The 22932-nt window shown below is 34.7% G+C and overlaps 1 protein-coding gene across 2 annotated transcripts in view; it reads right to left on the minus strand.

Moving 5' to 3' along the window:
* Nucleotides 1-22932, minus strand: part of LOC149576299 (nudix hydrolase 20, chloroplastic-like) — a 167925-nt gene that overhangs the window by 75195 nt on the left and 69798 nt on the right. For both annotated transcript variants that reach the window (XM_089816751.1, XM_089816748.1), the window contains exons 3-5: nt 21795-22002; nt 21218-21298; nt 8961-9086 (exon numbers count right to left, since the gene is read on the minus strand). In XM_089816751.1, coding sequence (XP_089672877.1) covers nt 8961-9086; nt 21218-21298; nt 21795-22002 — 415 coding nt within the window. The remainder of the gene's footprint in view (nt 1-8960; nt 9087-21217; nt 21299-21794; nt 22003-22932) is intronic.

The raw sequence follows: 22932 nt of genomic DNA on the forward strand, positions 1-22932 counted from the left end.
TCAAGATCCTCTAAATACAAACTCTTGAGATCCTTGAATCCAACCACTACAATCTGCACCTTTGTTAGCGAAATTTGTCTCCTACTAAGAGCATCTACAACCCTATGAGATTTCCCACTTTTATGTTTCAAAACGAATGTGTAACTTTACAAAAACTCAACCCATTTCAAATGCCTTAGATTCAACTTTCCTTGACTATTGAAATATTGCAAAGCTTGATGATCGATATACAAAAAAAACTCCTTAGGAAGAAGATGATGTCTCCACTTCTTCAATGCCTAAACTATAGCCCTATGACCACCTCCACAGTGAAAACTTGTTACACGAAAACACCCTTTGGTCCTTGTTCTCTTCCTCTTCCTCTCTGATCTCTATTATTCTAATCATTGAAACAATTAAAATTGTTTGAACTCTAATTCTGACTACTGCTAGTCTCATCCTTCTTATCTTCATTTCAACCTCCATAAGACTGTCCACTAGATCTTCCACCACGGCCTCTTCCACTTTACCTGCTCTCAAACTTCTTGTTCAACGTTTCCTCTACTCTTAGGGCAAACCAGCATGTCTCTTCAATAACGGTCATTCCAACCAAACTCAACTCCTCCTGAATAACTAGCCTCGACCCTTTAAGGTAATGGGCAACTGTCTCCTTGTCAACTCTTGCATGGCCTATTCTGATGAGGACTCGGTAGAACTCTTTTGTGTACTCTTGAACAAATCTTCCCGCTTGCTTCAACCCTTGCATTTTCTTCAGCAAATCAAGCTCTTAATCAACAGGAACCAATTGTTGTTTTAATTTATCTACCATCTAATCCTATCTTGTGATTTTCTCTTATCCTCTTTTGTTTCCCTCCAATTGAATCCCCTTCCACCAAATCTTCACATGACCCTTTAGCTTGGCCTTCACAAACTTGACCCCATCATGATCCTCGATATCTTCATACTCAAAATATGCTTCTAATTCATTGATGCAGTCAATCAATTCCTCTAGGTAAGGTTTTCCCAAAAATGTGAAGCCTTCAATCTTAGGTCTTTTCTAAGTCTTGAAAATGGCCCTAAAAAGCATTTCTTCCTCTTGGTTCAAAACTTTGTCTTCTCCTTCCTAATCAACAATTACTTCTTTTTTGAGTTAATCCTCACTTTCATCTCTTACTGCAAGATTCATCCCTCAGTGAATCTCTTCTTGCAATGCTTGCACTCATCTCTGGAGGGCTCTAATCTCAGGGGGCACACCTTCGGCTTTTCCACCACATTCCCTTTGTGGATGCATTTTTGCACTTATCGTTGAAACCCTAAACCATGGTCCTGGTGCAAACTACCTCACAGTCGGCAATCTATCTACACACTCAAGAACTCCTTTGATACTACTTGATGAAGGGTACTCTCCTTAATACCACAAACACCTAACAGGAAAGGGAAATAACAGCAATTTGCAGAACAAAAAATGAGCTTTTTATTATTCTCCAAAAGTATGAAATTACAAATTTTGAAGAAATACAATATGCAATGCTACATGGGTGTTTCCCTTACAATATTTTGTAAGAAAAACCACGAACAACCACCTAGAACTATCGTAGACAGCCCTATGGGTCTTCCTTATATAGACAATTTTCCACTGCTTGGGAAGGTTCTAGATATTTAGCCCTAACCCTTGAGGTTGACCAATCCTAAAATTATATTAATTTTCATATTTTATTACATAGAATTGGCTCAAGATAATTACAAATTATATTTCTAGGTAGCCCAACTTCCGAAGACCGTAACTTTTTAACCATAGACTTGATTGGCTACTATAACCACTTTTCGGAAACAACAGCTTCTGATCTACAACATCACAACCTGATGGAGTCCCAATTTTTTGCACCACTTTTCGGAAACAGCAGCTCCTGATCTACAACATCAATTTGTGCAAGCGACCTGATGGAGTCCCAATTTTTTGCAAAAAATTGGGATCTCCATTTATGAAACATTGTTTGAGATTTGAGATGGAATTCTAAAAGATGTGGAGACAAACAGGGATACGAATGATCATGATGAAGATGATTGGTGATATATTCAATGATATCTATGAAGAAGTAAAGTCAATGTCAGTATGTGCTCATATATGAAGACTAATCAAAGATTGTAAGAAAATCAACATATAAGTCGAGAAGAGCCAGATCCATCACAAAGGATATCTCGAAGGCTGATATCAATTATGGAAGACACAATGGACTCAAGAGGATATGAAGAGTTGTAATGAGTGATAAAACAAGACTCAACAAATATGCCCTTGCAATTCCAATGAGTAGTCAACTTCACCAATAACAATTACACGACATCGTTTTTGCCTTGGGATGGTTATCACTTATACATCAGCAATAGTGAAGATCAAACACAACACACCGCACATGCTAAATCGATGGAATGGACATGATTCACGATATAGAAGAGAATGATTATAAATTGTCCTTATCACAGAAGCAGCAACGTCAAATAGAGTGCATACATATTTGAATAAAGTCAATGGCAAAGAATGATTTTGTAAAGTATGTATTGTGATTCCGTTAAGAAATTTGAGGAATGTCAAGTGAAGAAATGATAATGAACATCAAAAATAGTATAGACTAGAAAGTGCAAAGCTGCATAGGTGTTTGTAAATTCTAGCACAACCCATTTCCAAAACGCAATGACCCTTGTTTGGAGATTTCAATGTATCAAAAAGTCTTCATACACCTTCCGACATGGACAATCAATTAGTGTGGAAGAGTCTTTGAGTGTGCAGGTGTCTCAGAAAAATACAAACACAAGACATTTAGTGTCACTTTTCACATTATGGGCAAAGCTAGAAACTCCGGGGTGAAAAGAGAAAGCCCCACACAGGGGGAGATCACTGTGAGCACATCAACACAGGGGCAGAGGAAATCGCCGTTGAAAGATTGGATGTTTACGATATCCAAAAGAGCCATTTTCTCATCCACAGTAGTGATCAATCAATTTGCTTATGACAATACATAGGGGCGATGGAATATACATATCGTTTCTGACTATGGTAGAATCGTCAAGCATGATATCCATTTATGGTATCGGGTGCAACTTGAGAAATCGGTCAAAAGGGAGAGTTCAAAATTTGAACAAGTCGAGAAGGGGCAACAGGAAGAAAGTGCTCAAAGTCAGCGATAATCAACTATATAGTAGCCTGATATGTTTTTGGCAAGGTTCAACACATATTTCATGGCGGAAAGAAACTCAAGTGAAATGGCATTTTGACAATAAAAAAGTTAACAAAGTTTAACATATTATTTAGAAGTAACAATATGTTAAATAAAATTATAATTATTAGAGATGAAAGAGTATGATTCTTCATTTGAAACGTCATGAACTTCGAATAAGATGTAAATAAGAAGTGAAGACATATTCGGAAAAACACATTCAACATTCAAAGAAGAAATAGTATTCATATTCATTTCTATGGAGGGATAAGGAGTTTTAAATATGACTTTGTAATATAAAATCCAATAATTATATTTTAATGATTAATAAAAGTACTTTTTTCTTTTTTAATTATTTAAATGGCATGGAGATTTAAACTGAAGTTTATTTATCCTTTATAATCATTTTTTAAATTTAGTAAACAAATTATGTCAGATAAGTGATCGAGGTCATCTATGGCATTTTAAACTCGATCATCGCAAATATTGTGAAATATTTTATTGTTTCTGAATCATTTGTCCAGTCTGTCTTGCCGGCTTTAGGAGTTAAAGCACAATTTGGACTAGTTTAGAATTGCGTATATATATTTGATCCGTCGTGTCTTGATTATTAAATTGTTTATAGTTTACGTGGGTAGAACATTATAAAGTTGTACGTTATAATCTTCATTGTAATTGACTCTATTGCCTGAATAAGCTAAAGCACTACCTTTTATCATTGAAGTATTGGATTTATATTTGAAGTCAGAAAATCTACAACTTCCTTCTTACAAACCTCGAATCCATTATTAAAACCTTATATAATTCATTCCATTCAAACACTCAACATTCAGTTTCATTTTAATTAAGTTCAAGGACTTTGCCAACCAAAGAACTCTCCAAATCTTAAATTCTCTTTAGAAAAGCTCTTAACCAAGTGATCAGGTTCGAGGAGAAGGTCTATCTGCCTAGGTGTAGCGAACCCTGAAGTGTAGGGGAATCAAGGTGAATCTCATTCGATGGCCAAAGCTACTTGTGGAATCCTATGTGAGAAGTGGCAGGCTCTTGGATTTCCAATCTATTGTTTTGGGAACCAACATGTCCATCGGTCAAGGTTTGACCTCGTTTTAGAGCCTCTTAGGCGTTCAAAATTGAGCTCAAAGCTTTTATACCAAAATCCTAAATAATTTCACCAATACATATGATATGGCAGGCAAATATATCTAAGATGAAACTCCACCAATGAAATTAGAACATTCTGAGCTCGTACGACCAACTTATTAAAAATAGTAAGCTTCGACAAATAGCAACTCTGCACCAAAATAACCCTTATTGAAAAGACAAATACAAAAATATTTTTGGGTGATGCAAGATTGCCCTTACACCCAAGATGCTCCAGCATCAATATTGTTTTCATCGGGATCTATTGTTGACTCAAGATTTCTAAATGTCCATGTCATATGTTGTATAATTCCTTGATATTTGTTTTATTGAGATTGCACATTGGAATCTCTATGTTGAGCAACAATGAATATCATTTATAGTTTTGAAAATAACAACACAACATGCTCTAGTTTAAAAGTGACTACTGAAGCTATCTGCATATTCGTTCATGTTGGTAGATCACTTGTAGTCCCTATTCATAGATGTTGTATAAACATTCCTGATATTTGAAATAAGAGTTATAGGATGAAATAAATTGAAAAGGGCTCCCTCCATAGAAAGGAAAGTTGGAGCTAATATGCAATTTGAAGAATACTAAATATATATTATGCAAATGTCAGATAACCTATGTTCTTTATGTTCTTTTACGCATCTAGCTACTAGATATATTTTTTTATTGCAATACTTGGAGCTAAGATCACCAAACAAAACATATAAGATAGTGGAACAACAGTATTGAAAGCATCTTCTGTTCAACAAGCAAATTGTTTGACGAAATTTCTGAGCAGCAAATGTAAACATCAGAGCAAGGTTGCTTAAGGGACCTTACAATGGGATCAGAGCATTGAGCCGAAAGGAAGGCTAGAGCTAATATGCAATCTAAAGAATATTAAACGTATATTCTATCAGTACGTCGAATAACCTCTGCTCCTTATGTCGAATAACCTCTATTGCTTATGTTCTATTACGCATCTAGCTACCAATATATTTTGTATATTGCAGTACTTGGAATTGAGTTTTCCAAACAAAACATATAAGATAGTGGAACAATAGTATTGAAAGAATCTTTAGTGCATTAACAATAACTTGCTCATTCATGTACCTTATTCTCCTCCAAGGTCTGCTCAACATCCACTCCAAAATGGGAATAATAGTCAATGAATGCATGTTCAAATGAACCCCAAATAATCTTCTTTTAATACATGCAAATGCACCCTTTTATCTGATGGATGCTATTACAATAATAGATAGTTTCTATTATCTCTATTTAGTTTCTAATGGTTATCTATTGTAATCTTCTGTAAATATTAGAATGTTTCTAATATTTAGTTTTCTGCTTCTAGAATAGAATGTTTCTATTCTTTACAATTGTTTCCTAAGGTAACATCATTTAGCCTCTTGTATAAATTGATCTCTCGGTCTCTGTTAATATCAAGCAAATATTTTCCAATAACTTCGTAATATGGTATCAAAGCCAACACTCTAAATTTTTTTGAAAATAATTATGATTTCTTGGTTGAAATTATCTGCCTTTTGATTTCAAAATTATTTACATGCATATCTGCTTCCAACTCTCTATAATTCGACTACGGTTTCTGTTCCAAGAGATTTGAATCCGTTGACTTCCGGTTCGGTTCTGCAACCCATTTCTGTCTAGATCCATCTGTTTTTTCTACACATTTCTACCAATTTTTGTGGTTTTTTTGCAGTAGGGTCGTTTTTGTTCAAACCCCTAATTTCCAAGTTCAGAAAATTTTCTAATTCCAGATCCTTGATGGGTTTTTCAAGAGCTCAATTGGTTTGTCATCTATTATTTCTAGGTGCCTCAATTTTTGTGCCTCGATTTTCGAGCTAGCCGATCCAAAAACTGACAATATATTCTTTTTGAATTTTTCGAACTCTCTTCTAAGTCACCCTTCAAATTTTTTGGGTCTCTATTTTTTGAGGGTTGCATGTACTTGCATGTTGTTTGCATGTGTTGCTTTACTATGCAAAGTCCTGTGTTTTGCCTCCCTTAAAACTTCTGGTGGGTTTTCATAATTTTTTTCCACAAAAAAAAATATTTCTGATGGGTTTTCATATATTTCCCTTAAAAAAATTTGTATGGGTTTTTGATTTTGTAATTGGCAAAGTTGTGTGGGATTCCTTTGTGGGTCTGTAATTTTTTCCTCAAATTATTTGTTGGGTTTTACTGTTTTTCCTTAAAATAACAAAACTTTGTAATGTTGGGTTTTGATTGATTTTTCACCGCAAAAATCATGTTGGGTTTTTACTGATTTTCTCTAAAAATCATGGCTTTTTGTGGTTTGTTTTGGAGCATTATGCTCATCTACAAAGTTTTGGAGCATTATCCAAAATACCATCAGTAGACATCCTCTGCTCTAGATTCAGAAGGCTCCTGGAAAAACAACATTCAATGCAACTATTGCCACAAGTATGGGCACATGAAGGTTGAATGTTGGAAGCACTTAGCTGCCCTATCTAAGCAATCTAGTTCACAGCCCAAGCGAATAGTACGGAGCCTCTTGAGCAGACATACTCTACATTTTACGCTTTTTAACAGCTTCATGCTCTAGATAGATTAACCATTCAGGCAGGGCATTATGATAATAGATAGTTTATATTATCTCTGTTTAGTTTCTAATGGTTATCTATTGTAATCTTCTTTAAATATTAGAATATTTCTAATATTTAGCTTTTTGTTTCTAGAATAGAATGTTTCTATTCTTTACAATTGTTTTCTAAGGAAACATTGTTCGGCCTCTTGTATAAATTGACCTCTAGGTCTCTGTTAATATCAAGCAAAGATTTTCCAATTACTTTGTAATAGATGCAACCCTATATGTTGGTCAGCCAAGATAACATGTAAGTGTTTTTATTAAGTTTTTATTTCCTTGATCAAAATGGGTCCTCATCCAAATGAGGTGAGCCCAAGAAAAAGTTTTTCATTTGTATTAATTGCAGCCCCCAAGTTAGGGTGCACCTCGTAAAGGGTTGTCCCCATAAAAACAATATTATAGTGCATTTTAAATTTCCTTATGATAGGGTGGCATTAATGGGAGGTCTTCCATTGTATTGCACGATAACTTCCATTTGTTTCCTTCTCCAAACATGGGTCATCTAAGTATAAATAACTATGCATTTTAATATTTTTAACTTGCCTAACTGTTGAACAAAACTCGAAAACAGTGGCCATAACTTTGGCAAAATCTATCTCCTAATATTGGTCTTCAAACACCTTGGGCATCAATGGAAGCAATTTCCAACACAAACAAACTTGCTGAATTGATGACTTGTTCTTATGGAATTCATTTGGTTGCAAGTAAGGGTATACAGAAAAAATTCAGCTTGAAGGTGATTTAAACCACCAACCATCTTATTATTCAAGCATAAAAACAGAGGCCTACAAACCATAGTTCAAAATATTGTTATCGGCAGCTTATTGCCAAGGGCCAAAAAAAGATATCAGAAAATATCAGAGATAAGTCCAAAACTTCTGGAGAAGATATCGGGAACTTGAAATCTGTTTTTCCAGTCAAAAATCTGTTTTTTTAATTTTTTAATCCGGATGGAACCTTCTTTCTCCCCTTTGCCCCTTCTCAAGAAGATATCGGGAACTCCAAATCTGTTTTTCCAATAATAAAAAATGTGTTTATCCCTTTTCTAGGCCATCAGACGATAAGTTTTCTATTTATTGCGATAAAATAGAGAAATATTGTCAATATTTTACCAAGTTCTCTGAGATATTTTGAAACTTCTGTGTGATGACTTATCTGAGATAAGCTGACATTACTTCTCGGGAGCGAAATAATATCGCATTAAGTAGACTTATCACAGATAAATGAGAGATATTTTGAACTATGCTACAAACAGTGAATAAAGGGAAACATGCCAACTAGGAAAGCACAACTTAATCGCTCAAAACTGTCAAGAAATTATTTAAATCAAAAATCTGTTGTTTATTTTCCAAGGATCATGGAATTTATAATATCCCTGCTGACAGTTTTCTCGCATCTGGCTATTTCTAAGACAAGCATCAAGAATTGCAAATTTTTCCACATAAAATTCAACTCCCTGAGCAAATATGAAGTTAGTAGACTCGAGCAATGTCGATAGAATAGATAAAAATGATTTTAAACATCAGTTTTCAGTCCAAGCAATGCAAAAATTATCAATGCCAAGATAATAGAAATAGAATAAATATTAAATCTTTTAAACATAAGGAGCACAACATTCACTCCCAAACCCGTCATGAGTTTTAACTTTTCTCTTACAAAAAATGTCATTTTCTCTTAACTAAGGCACTGTGTTTCCTGCGCAACAATGCCCTTGTGTATTTGGGTTCTCTTTCAGATGATGTTTAAACAACTGTGATTAACTTTTTTTTCTGTTCTCTGATCCTCAATTCAACCTGTCCTTGGGTTTTTATTTGGTCCCCTCTACACTTTTTAACTCCACTCTTCACCTTGATCTCGCAGTTTTTTCCATGCTGTCTCTTCTAAGCTCTATAATTAATAACATCAGTATAAATTCCATAGCGATCCTAGTATTTATAGTCTTATTGTATTCACTAGTTTCTATGGTTTTCTTTCTTACAAAATTGAAAAAAGGGTATATTTGATGTACCAGCCCTCCTGCAACAAGATGATCCAGCATGCCTGGAAATGTTGATTTCATCTCACTCCGCTTTCCTATCCAGAGTCTTTTTTCACCACGAACATTAACATATCCATTCATATGAACACCATAAGCCTGCATTCAAAATCATGCACTACCAATAGTCAATGACCATTAATCAAGCATACCCTGACCACAATCAATGTTGTATTCAGAAGGAAATAAAAAACTAATGATTTCATATTCATCTTTAAATAAGAATATATATATATATATAGATAGATAGATATTTTAAATTTTTTTTAAGTTTCCTTTAAAAGCAGAAAGCTATAAGCTGGTTCTTAATATTTAATATTTCTTCATGTTTGGAATTAACACTTTCTTGAAAGTGTCCCAAATCATATGTCATATCAATACTAATAAGTAGTACCAGTCAACCAGAATATCAAAAAAAATTCTCGTCTCTGGAAGCAAGGCGGCTATTACATGTTTATTTTGATCAATTTGCAGCCACAAATGCTTCATCAAATAATGTAAATTTATGAAATTTTTACATAGAAAATAATGTTAGTTGACACACAAAGTGGTGCACCATCTAAATTAAGTTCTGTACAGTCTGTACAGACAGTTGGCCCAGTAACATATACCTTCAAGAGAAGGAAAATGTGATAGTCTCTGCCTAGACTTGGATCAAGGGAACTAGCTGTAATTTACCTGTTTCGAAGAGTCACAACCCTTCATAATTTCAACTCTTTCAAAGAGTGACAATTCTTCACAATCACAACCCTTTTCTAAGAGTCACAACCCTTCATAATTAATAACTTTCAAAGAGTCACAGCCCTCATAATTACAACCCTTTTGAAAAGTGACAACCCTTCATCATTACAGGCCTCTCCAAGAGTGAAAACCCTTCATAATCACAAGCCTTTTGAAGAGTCACAACCCTTCACCGTTGTCTACTGCAAGACAAGGTCCACAAAAGGCAAGTTGAGTGAAAAGGATGATTATTAAGACCTCTTCAAGCTCCTCACCAACGACTAGGCAAGGATGATGCTTTCCAAAGCCATTAATAGCAAAAAGAATTAATAATGGTTCCTGTTCAGTGGTTTTTGGGGGTTTTTGGTGGCCTTAGTGGCCTTAGTAGTTCTTTTTATGTGTTTACTTTCAGTGGGTTTATTCTAGACTCTACTTACTATAGCCTTGTGTGGCATTATATGATATTTATTAAGACTCACATAGACTATGGTAGATTAGATGCTTCTAGTCTAAATATAGTTAGTATGTTTATGGTGTTTTTGATAGAGGAAAGTTTAGGTGGCTGTCATTTGCTGATATTTTGCTGACAATTGTTAATCTGTTGTTGATTCTCTGATAGTTTGTAAAGGGACAGACCCCTAGTTTTGGCTGCTTTTAATATCAAAAACATGAGGTATGATGTTTTCTATTGGAATTGGTCACTATTTAGCATTAACATTGAAGGTGTCAAGACAGTTTGGTTGCAGCTTCAAGCTTTTATAATAGTCATCTGGAATTTTCTTTGGACATTTGGTGTTGAGTATCTACATGTAGCAATTTTGGGACCAATGTATTCATATAAGTCACAAGGTTCGAATTTTTGAGTTCGGCAATAGTAAAATTCTGATAAAGTTTGCAAAGGTAAAAAATTCAAACAAAAAAAATCAGCATTACATTTGCCTTGTAAAATTTATTAAATATAAATAATATATCCACAAAATTGAAAATAGCCAAAATACTTTAACATTATTAAAAATATTAACTAAATAACCCAATATTATTTTAAAATAAAACACTATCACATAAATATCATAAAATTCAGATAAAGTTCAGCAAGAATAAAAATTTGCGAAAACTTGAGATCACGGATGAAGTTTATGTTGGCAATATGGTCAGATAGATGTCTTGATGATTGTCATTTATGGCAACATAAATTCAGCATTTCATTTATGTATTTCGACTTAGAAAATTGTCTAAGTGTTAGACAATTTACAACAGCACAAAGAACAGATGTTAAGTGTACAGACGACTCGTTGAGAGTTAGCTTATGCACAGTTGAGGGAAGCTTCATGACAGTATCATGATGACGTGTGCCAATGCGCAGATGTGTACGGATAGTATGGTGTGAGTTATGATTAAAATACCAGTGTGGGATTTGACAGTGTAGAATAGAGCATAGCAGAGAATTGGATTGTACGGCCTTAGGAATTATTTTATGAGCTGACTATGTGGATATTATTCCATAAGTTATTTTATATGATGTTAAGTGTGTGAAGAAATGAAGGACGACTAAGCAAAGTTTTGTAAATATGCAAGGTATAAGTAAAGATCTTATCTTGCAAAGTTAAGAAGTTGTGTGTCATATGTAAGATGTATATGACATGTGAACTATTGTGAGAACTATCTGCAAGCCTTATGTGATGTGAATTCTGATGTATGATCAGAACAAGTGCGAAGTACAGCAGACAGAAAGTATTGTATGTATATCTATTCTTGTGAAGAATTGAAATTTGTATTATTGCATGTTAGGGTAGTGGGCTCTTCTTGCATATATTATATGAGTTTTACCAACTCCTAATAGGGTTGAGGCTTCTAACAAGGCCTAGTCTTCTAACAGGGACTCGAGACACTATATGTACTTCATAGACTCCTAACAGGGTCAATATCCTTAACAACATCCTATTGTTAGTGAATCATCTAGTGGGTATGATCCCCACCGGGGTTTTCCCTTGGCCAGGGTTTCCCTAGTTAACAAATAATGGTGTTATGAGTCATTTATGTGCATGGTTATATTTACTGTTCAACATTGTTGGTTTACTTTCATATGCAAGTTATAAAGTAATTAACAATATTTAGTTGTGGGCAAAAGTTTGTAGAATACTAATTCAAACACCCCCCCCCCCCACTCTTAGTATTATCTATGGTATCAAAGCTAGTGTATGCAGTGATATTGCCAACAATGGGTTGGCCAAATGTTGCAAAAGGATTTTCCTTTGTGTCTACAGTTATGTGCGTCCTATCCACTTGCATGGATTCAGTACCCATAACAATGTGAGGTGGTGAAAGTGCCTGTTATGTCTCCTCTGCTTCTTCCTCTTCCCTAGAAGGTGTATAGACTTGCACATATACTGGGTGGTCAAGTTTTGACTGCGCACTCACCTTTGCCATTGTAGTCATATATTTTACAATTGCCTCCTCTATTTCTTTCCTTACATCCTCATAATTGCCTCCCATCAGAAGAATTGCTCTTATTTTGTTCCTCAGCAAGGGCTTAATACCCTTCAAAATTCTGTCTAAGTCCTCCTTGGAGTTAACATCACGTAGTTTATTTATTGATGTGATCCTCATACTTAGATCCTCTTCTAACACTCTCTTCCTCCTATTAATTAACCTAATGTATAGGTCTTCAGGTATCTTATTCTGTATATCCTCAAACTCCTTGTTCCTCAAAATCATATTCCTTATAATAGCCTTCTCTAACTACCTTCTATCCATATTGCTATACATACTATATTACTTATTTAACTGTACAAAATTATCATCATTAATTCTCTGCATGTTCAGATTCTCTACCTTGGGTTTCCAAGCTCTTTTTCTAGCTGTTGTTCTGGCTTCCTGCGCATCTTGTTCAACAGGTTTATCTCCATCTTCATCCTCAGAACTCTCTGAATTACTTACTTGCATTGTCTTTCTCCTTTTTCCTAGTCTGTTGGTGGTCTACTTGACCCTTTTCTTGGCTGATGGTGCAAGTTCTTGCTTTACCCTTACCAATCTCTCAAACTTTCTCTACGTTACAAGTGCTTCCACCTCTGTCTACTTCCTAGGTCATTCATTCCTTGTTCTAACTGGTTGAACTTGTGCAACTGTTGCATAAGGCGCAATAGGGACCTGTGAACCAGGTTGTACTGTCACCTTCTGAAGGTCTTGCAAAAACAATGGGAGTTGCTGCCAACACTTCAATCTGTCCACTGGCTTTCATCTCCAGCGCAATACCTTTTATCTCATCAAACTTTTTCCTAGTAATGCCCAATTCCTTAAGGATGGAATCTATCTCCTTTTCTACTATTTTCTTTCTTTCTTTTCTATGTAGTTCAGACTGAACTATTCTTGTTTACTCCTCATATGTTCCCCATCTAGGGCACCCTGTGTCCTCAAATTCAAGTATAATCTGCGCATACCCTTCTATGAGCTCTACGCTCATCTCATATCCCATCTACTCTATAAATTTCACTCTTGGTACTACAACTTCCATGCAGGTGTTTTTTGTTTCCGCCATGAAGCATAGCTCTTCCTTGTACTTCTCTACCATAGAGGGAGGTATTCTATACCTTTGTTTCGTTCTAGACTGGAAACTCTTCATCATCCTATACATGTCGTTATCTCTGACGTTTTCTAGCTATTGCAATTTTCCACTTCTCAAACTTTACTTTGCACTTCAATTCAATTTCAAATCACTCTTCAATTCGCTCAAGACACTTCGCATGAACAAATGGTACACGTAATCTTACTTGCGATCCTTAAATCATTTCAAATTGCACTGTGCATGAAATGTGTATCTATCACAGATTCATATACTATTTTTGTTTACCATTAAGCTTGATTTCTCAATTCCTGCTCATTGCGATCATATCAAGACTTGCATACTTGACCATAGTCTTCTCTCTATGTCCTTAAGCTCTTGTTAACTGCACAACGTCCATCTCTCTCTCTCTCTAACATCAGTTCTGGCCAACTGATGCACTGCCTCTACTGAAACTACTTAATTTAGGTAGGATGATTCACAAACAATCTATGAACTCACTGTCTTATCAGGTGCATCAAAATTATGTTCCTCCAAAACTATATAAGAGCTTTCTGGATCTTTAGCTATCACAAATGCATCTTTGAATTCATCAACATGTTCCTTAATTGCTTCCTTCTCACTGTTGTCATTGCCCTTATCATTCTATTTGTCATTTTTGTTGTTGTTCCTTCTGTTATTAGGGTTCATGTTAAAGTTCCTTCTGTCCATTCTGCAATATTTCACTATGTCCGAAGTTGTTACATAACTGACATTCAAGTGCATTTCTTCTCTGATTAGTTCCTTTTTGATTCTTAGGTGCTCTGCAATTCCTTGCAATGTGTCCAGGATTGTTAAACTTGTAACACACAAACTGGTTCTTCTCTTCGTTAGATGTCTCTCCATCATTGGATTTGTTTTGTGATCTTCCTCTTTCATTACCTACAAGGTTAGTATTCCTAAACATTCTACTATTTGCATTATTACCATCAAACTTAGGTTTCTTACATTCTACTACCTTGTGTCCATAACCATGACAATTATAAGAATTGAAATTAGTAATGGTTTTAAAAGACTTAGCTGTGCAATCTCTTTTCATGTGACCAACCTCATTACATATGAAGCATCTGCCTCTAAACTCGTGTCTTACTTCCTTGAGTGGTTCATCTTGCTTAGGTTTATCGACTTGGTCTGTTTTCTTAGGTTCAACATGTTTTGCTATCAAATCAATTGATTCTACTTCCTTTAATACTTCAGTAGATGTGCTTTGATTCTACCTTACTCAAATCAAATTCCTTAGGGTATTCAGTAACTAGATCTAATTCTCTTCTGATTTCAACTTTCTTGGCTGATTTCTCTCCAATCAGATATCCAAGTCCTGTCTTCTCATAAGGTCTCTGGGGAAATATTTGTCGATCTATCTTTTCACTACTAGAATAGCATTTCTCTAACTTTTTCTTAGCTTGTGTCAATTCTCCTATCACAATGATATTGTACTTTTCTAATTCTGCATGTTCAATTTTGATAGCATCAAGTTCAGATGTAACTTGACTTAACTAGGATCTAAGGTCTGCATTCTTGGTTTTCAGTTCTAGTTCATTCTTGCCACCATTTTTCTTAAGACTTAACCTCAACAATTTTCAAAAAATTCGAGAAGTCAACCTAAGCTTCAAATAGGCATTGCTCTACCTTAGCCCTTGACTGGTTCGCATACTCAATTGTCCATGGTTTTGCCATAAAACTAGATCTTTTCGGAAACCTACTTAACAGTCTAGGTGATATAAAACATTCAAATGCTCCAGTATCAATTAATATGGACATAGAGTTTTTGTAGATCTTACTCTGAGTTTCAATGGGGCCTATCTATTGTTCTGCCTGCCTATTATCCAGAGCTGCATGAATCCGCTACTGAAAGACTTGTTGTTGTTGCTGTAAAGGTGGTCGTTGTGGTTGGCTGACGTTGAGTTTACTGGGACACTAGTTTACATAATGATCTCCACAAATCCTCCTGGTGGTCCTTTCTTTTCATTATTCCTGTTATTTTTATTCATATAATACTTGCTTTTGGCATCCTTAGCCCCATTGCCCTTTAACTCTGGTTTGTTGTTTTTGTAATCTTTAAATTGCTTTTTTTGAGGCCCGAAATCAGCATCATCTGAATTCCAAGTTGTCTTCCTTTTGTTGTCTCGAATGGAGTCATCCTTTCTGATCTTGTGTTCTTGCCGAACACCTTTCTCTAGGGCCTCTTCCATGGTTCAGGGAGGGAGAAGATCAATAGCTCCTCCTATCCTATTGTTCAATCCCATGATGAATTTCCTCACCTTTAAATTGGTGCCTTGCTGATAAGGTGGCATGTATTTTAGCAATTGAGTGAACCTCTCCTAGTACTTATGTACTGATATGTCTCCTTGTTTTAAGTTTTGAAAGTCTACAAGCTTCTGATCATAAAAGGTTTGTGGCAGCCAACATTTCCGGAATATGTTCACAAATTTTTCGCAAGTGATCTCAGTGGTTCTTATGTTCTGTTCAACCTTGGTGTTTCCCCACCAGGTTGCAGCTTCTCCGGTAATATGATACATTCCCCAAACTGTCTTTGGGGTTTCAAAGAAATTCTTAATCTCAAAATATTGTTCCATCTCAGTTAACCATGCTTTTGCTTCCTCCTCGGACTCAGAACCGGAAAACTTAGGTGGTTTTATTTTCTTAATGTCTGCTGATAAATCAGCCACTATCTCTTTCTTCTTTTGTTTCTTCAATTGCTTGGGAGAGAGAGTTTTGTTATGCTCTGAGACTTTTGTCTTGGCTCTAGGTGGTGGTGAGGTTTGAGTTTCCTCACGATTCTGCCCTATCTGGGCTGCCATTTCGCTCATTCTTTTTTCCATGGTTTCTAGCTTTAGTTGTGTTTCCTATAAGATTTGGAGTAGCAATTGATTTGAAGATTGAGGGTTCTCACGTATTATGTCTTGATTTACAATGTTCTCATTGTTGTTTATTTTTATGTTTATAGTTCCCACCTATTAATTTACAATTGTCTCAATTATGTGAAAAGTAGAGATCTTTTACAAAAAAAAAAAATCTTACAAACACATGATGTCAAATAACTTAATTTAATTTATTATTTCGTTGCTTCACTTAAAGCAACCTTATTTACAAAATTTCCTCTCTTGCAGATGTTTACATCAACATAACATTTAATCTTGCTTTGCAGCACTTAATTTTGGTTCAGCTTGGTACATATCCCACACCATCTAGGATTTATGAAACTGTAAGAGAGGATTGCTCTACCGAGCGTTCCAGCTTTGAATCAGCTTGTTTCTATATGCTACTTTGCTAGTAGGAATCCGCTTGACTCTTTCTTTCTTCATCCACTGAATTGCCTGATTCAAAGTTTCATTATCTCAAGGTATAGAACAACAGGTGTAATCATATTTAGTCATATTTTTAATGAGATAGGGAAAGATGGGGAGTCGAGTCTTCTTGCAAGGTGTTTTACGTAACCTGTAGTCAGTCCAGAATCCTTTCAAGTTTCAAGAAGGTAGTGTGCCCTAGGTTCAGTGTCGAACCCAACACTCTAATATCATAAGTAAAATACGAATTTTCTTAACAAATTTAAAACAGTATTTAACTATCAACTAATCCCTTTCATATGACAATGATTTCCTTTAACTAATTATAACTAGAAAGGAGTAACTGCTACCTAATCAAATTGCATTTTAAATTCAATGGATGTAAACGAAATAAATGATACCATTTAAATCAATCTAACAAGTTCAACTGAAAAAATAAAGTAGCAACTACCATTTTAAATATCTAATATATTCTCGCATATATTCTACACTATCTATTTATGCTTCCATGATTCCAAAGGTAAAGTGCAAAAGAACATACAGATATGATAGAGAATTCCCTTTGTCTTATTGTTCAAGCCTCGACATTGGTGAAAGGAGAAGCATTGACATAGGCTTAACCTCCCAACCACGGACCATACTTATCCCCACACATCCTAACTTAATAGAACGGCCCTCCCTACCTTGGGATCAGGCTTGGGATGTTCTTAGGTCCAACTATCTGAGTAATCTGGTGGTTTGAGTGTCCCATCAGTTATTCCTGAATAACTGAAGCATCTGGACAAACAAAAAGATCTCATGTTCGACACATCTACCTATATCTACCCTAGCCAAGGATTTCAAAGTTGGGTTTGTAAACCCAATCTCCACCACTCGACTTGACAACTAGTTTCATCATTAGGACATGCATGAGCCATTATATATGTTTGTTACTTAGTTATTTGATTTCAATCTTGTTTCTTGCAGATTATCTTCACCTCATCACCATTAATGGCATCCTTGCTAGTGATTTCCTTGGTGTTTGGTCTTCATGATATTATTAACATCTTTGTATGATGTATAAAAAGGAAAAAGAATAAATTTGGCAGGTTCTTTATTCCATGGCTTTTATTATTATTCCATCTTCCATATCCCTAGTTGAGACAACTTATGGTTAGTGAACAGCAGGTGACATGATATCAGACCCTATGAATTCCGACGAGAAAGCTATGTTTAAAAATATATTTGCATACTCCATTCAAACTTTATAAAATTTGGCAACAGCATTTACTTTAACATGAAAAAATGATCATAATAGGACACTGACTGGCATGGCATTAAGATTAAAAGGAAGTAATGAATTCAATACATTTCTGCTAGACTTAGCAAATCTTATGTGACTTGTAATCGGACTATTCCTTCCTTCCGCGGCCGAAAATAATGGATTTCGCACTTCCCTTCTTATGATCTCGCAGTTGGATGTTGACGTGAAGAAGAAAGGAAACCGAATGGCAAGCTTATGAAGCCAATATTAATCTCAGAATCTCTTTTCCTAGCTTAAACGTATAAGTAGGTGAATAGAAGAGTTACGGAATTGCAAAGAGGAAATAGTTATGGCAAATACGAACAAAGAGACTATAAAAATGGTTGCTTGGCTCTTCGGCTACCTTCAGTTATAAAGAAGGCCATTCGAATGCCTCTCAAATCGAATTTTAAAAAGAAAGAAATAAAGAGGGAAAGAATAAGAAGTTGAAGAGTTCTATTTTTATTTTATTTTATTATTATTATGCATTCTTATAAACGTTCATGTGTACGTATTGGTGAAGTGACATCATTAGATTATAAACTTATAATTTAATGGTGTCACCTCATTTTTATATACATGTGTTCGTATTTTAAGGGTGTATAATAATGATTAAATAAGAAATTCCATTAATAAATCTTCAAAGGTATGAATTTTATATTTTTAATTTAGATTATTTAAGTTTCTATTATATTGTTTTCACATGATCAAGAAAGAATAAATTGATACAACATCTATAATTAACTAACTTGTTTCACATGATCAAGAAGGAAATAAATTGATACAACGTCTATAATTAACTAACTTGTTTCATATGATCAAGAAGGAAATAAATTGATACGACATCTATAACTAACTAACTTGTTTCACATGATCAAGAAGGAAATGAATTAATACGACGTCTATAATAAACTAACTTGTTTCACATAATCAAGAAAGAAATAATTCATTAAACCAACGGCTATGATCAATTTAAAACTTAGGGCAAAATTTGGGATGTACCAATAACAAAATCAAAGGCCAAATGAGTGAGCTTCATGTACTCACCACAAGATTGCAGCAACCAGAGGCCAGAATTGAAGATTTCAAATCTGAGATAGAAAAGATCCACAATGCTATCAGAAGCATTGAATTTGACAAGGAAAAGGTATCAAGGAGATTCTTTGTTCTCAAAGAATACTTATCATCCAAAGTTGTCATTTTGCAAAGGCAGTTGAAGGATTGTCTTGCAGCTAAGACATCCTATGATAAGTTTTCCTATACTGACTTGAACGCAGTTGAAGTGGCATCTTATGCACTTTGCACATTCATCAGTATATCTGATACAATCAAAGTGAACTAGAAGAAGGACTTTGACAAGCTGAATCATGCTTTTTCCAATTGCATTTCCAAAATGACCAGCTGATCAACAGAAGGTAACAAAGTTTTGTGGATACAGTTTTTGGCACCTTTGCCATTGATGTCAAAGGGGGGGTATTATGTAGAAGGAAAATTGTATAGTAAGGGGGAGTACACTAATGTACTTGTGTATCAATGTAAAGGAGTGATAAGGAATGTAATGATCCACCAAAATATGAATAAAATTGTTATGTTTTGAAGGCAATTGTGTGTACTTACTTTTATTTGTTTTGTTATGTATGACATCATTTTGGGACTTAGCCAATTTTCCCCAATGTCGTTATCAATGCCAAAAGGGGGAGATTGTTGGCAATATGGTCAGATAGATGTCTTGATGATTGTCATTTATGGCAACATACATTCAGCATTTCATTTATGCATTTAGACTTAGAAAATTGTCTAAGTGTTAGACAGTTTACAGCAACACAAAGAACAGATGTTAAGTGTATGGACGATTCATTGAGAGTTAGCTTATGCACAGTTGAGGGAAGCTTCATGATAGTATCATGATGACGTGTGCCAATGCGCAGATGTGTACAGATAGTACGGTGTGAGTTATGATTAAAATACCAGTGCGGGTATTTAACAATGCAGAACAGAGCATAGCGAAGATTTGGATTGTATGGCCTTAGGAATTATTTTGGTTACGAAATAATTACTAAGTTATGACAAGCCGACTATGTGGATATTATTCCATAAGTTATTTTATATATGTCAAGTGTGTGAAGACACGAAGGCCGACTGAGGAAAGTTTTGTAAATATGCAAGGTATAAGTAAAGATCTTATCTTGCGCAGTTAAGAAGTCATGGGTGCCATATGTGAGATGTATATGACATGCGAACTATTGTGAGAACTATCTACAAGCCTCATGTGATGTGAATTCTAATGTATGATCAGAACAAGTGCAAAGTACAGCAGACAGAAAGTATTGTATGTATATCTATTCTTGTGAAGAACTGAAATTGTATTATTGCATGTTAGGGCAGTGGGCTCTTCTTGCATACATTGTATGTGTTCTACCAACTCCTAACAAGGTTGAGGCTTCTAACAAGGCCTAGTCTCCTAACAGGGACTCGAGACACTATATGTACTTTAGACTCCTAACAGGGTCAATATCCTTAACAGGATCCTATTGTTTAGTAAATCATCTAGTGGGAATCATCCCCACCGGGGTTCTCCCTCGGCCAGGTTTTCCCTAATTAACAAATATTGGTGTTATGAGTTATCTATGTGCATGGTTATATTTACTGTTCAACATTGTTGATTTACTTTCATATGCAAGTTATAAAGTGATTAACAATATTCAACTGTAGGCAAAAGTTTGTAGAATATTGATTCACCCCCCCGCCCCACCCCCCTCTCAGTATTATCTATTTCTAACAATTTGACTAAGCCTGTGACATTGCTATTCTGAGTATTGCCAATAATATTTCACATCTGGTTATGCAAATTAAGGTCACAGATTTATAAAAAATGTTGTGTTCATACTGATTTCATTTCTTGCAGCACATATGCTGTCTTTGTTAATACATAACTGCCAGTGAAATGCATATATGTTAGGACATACCAAACAGCAAGTATTTAAAATATATGACTAATGCATGACTGGTCTTTGTAGCAAGATGAGTGGGGTTATTACAAATACTTTTGGTTTCACATACCAGGTCTTGATTTATTCACCTACACAACTTTAAAATGGACAAGATTAATACACCTGTTTATGAAAGATACTGCTTATTTCAATGCCCACTTCATTTTTTAAATGATAACCATATTCAAAATATGGTTAAATAAAACCAAACTATGACAAATGTGAACTCGTTCAACCTGATAGATACATCTATCATTTATTCATAATGTAAAAACAATTAACATGAAGTACTGAATTATGATCATATGTATTTGTACGGTAATTCACAAGACATAAATGTGAAAAGGATTCACCTTGGTACCAAAATATGGAACAGCCGCACGCTCCAACGAAAATAGTAATTCGCCTCCAAATGATAGGACCACCGGGTTTAACTGTTCTAACATATAACAACATAGTAAACATAAGCAATTACAGTTGTATTATACTGTTATACACTATAAGTTGTGTTTTGTGTTTGAATGCTTGCCATGCAAACTCCAACGTGACTTTAAGTAGACACTATGTTGTCATTAAGTACAATAACTAAATTGGCTGATGAACACTAACAGAATTAATTGAAAATTAAGCCAATTTGTATTGTACACTTTTCCATTCTAAGTAGTGTTTGTGTTTGAATGCTTTCCATGCAATCTTCAATGTGAATTTAAGTAGAGAATATGTTGTCATTAAGAAGAATAACTAAATTGGCTGATGAACACTAGCAGAACTGTTTAATTGAAAACTAAGCCAACTCACTAGATTAATAGATCTTATCCTTCAAAAAATACACCTCCTAGGATTTAAGACAACACCGAATCAAGTTTTAGATTCTAGATATGAAATATCACTAGCAGAAACAACAGAAATAAAGTTGAAAAAGTATGCCACCTCATTTCGTAAACCAAGAATTATTCCTGCTTTATTTAACCACTTAATTGCAACTCCTACTGCTTCAGTCCTCTCATCTGCACTTTTCAGTTGATGGTGAAGAGTGACAAATCTATTGATGTGAGTTTCATTCATAAACATGGCATTCGGGCTTTCAAGACTGTGTACTGTAAATACATCTCCAAACTGTTTGAGGTGCTCTACTATTCTGCAGTGGAAGGAACAAGTCAAAATAGCTCAATCTACAAATTGGATATAGTGTAAAAACAAATATCATAACATAAAATTTCTTATAAGGCAATTATTTAGATGCTCGCTAAAGAATGATTTAAGAAAATAATATGCAAGGGATTGCCATTTTTTCTAGTCTGACTATGCAGTTAAAAGATAACTTTTGCAATGTTCAATGAAGGCAAACATTTTCTAAATGGAAGTGTAAAACTGTTTCTGGCAAGTTTTTTCAAGCAACTTAATGAATCTAAGCCATTAACTCTGCAAGTCCCTGCAAAAACAGAAAAGAAATTTATTTATTTTCAAACACTTCTAATAAACAAAAATGTGCCAAATACCTAATTTCTCCCTTAAGTGAAAATTGTTAAATGGTGACTGGCATGAAGTTGTGCGTGGTTTCAAAGGCCATAAAATTTGGCCATATGATATGCTGCTACTTGGTATTACTATTAATTCTTAGATGTCTATAAAAAGTTATCAATGAATTATTTTATTTATCATCTTTTCTGAAAAAATATAAAATATGTATCTTCGTCTCCTCTTTGATCAGTTGTGCCTAATGTATTGACACCTTCACTTGTTAGTGTGAGTTTTACGCTTTGCTAGTTTTTATTCCAATTTTTATTCTTGGAAGTGGCAGCTTTGTGTTTTATTGTCAGTTTTAATTCCAATGACTTGGATAAAACCTCCCTTTAGAAGTTGGCCCCACAAAAGCCTTATAAAAGTTATCATATTAAAATAGTAAAGATGTCACTGATGTTTAATCTTTTATATTAGGTGTTAATTAATTAAAAATGATTATTTTACAATATTAGAACATTAAAATTGTAATAATTAAAATATTAAAATGTTATATCAGGATATATATGTATATATATAATCTAAATAATTTGTATATTTAAGTGAT

The sequence above is a fragment of the Cupressus sempervirens genome, chromosome 1, assembly GCF_028749045.1.
Source record: "Cupressus sempervirens isolate cs-2001-9-10 chromosome 1, ASM2874904v1, whole genome shotgun sequence".
NCBI lineage: Eukaryota > Viridiplantae > Streptophyta > Pinopsida > Cupressales > Cupressaceae > Cupressus > Cupressus sempervirens.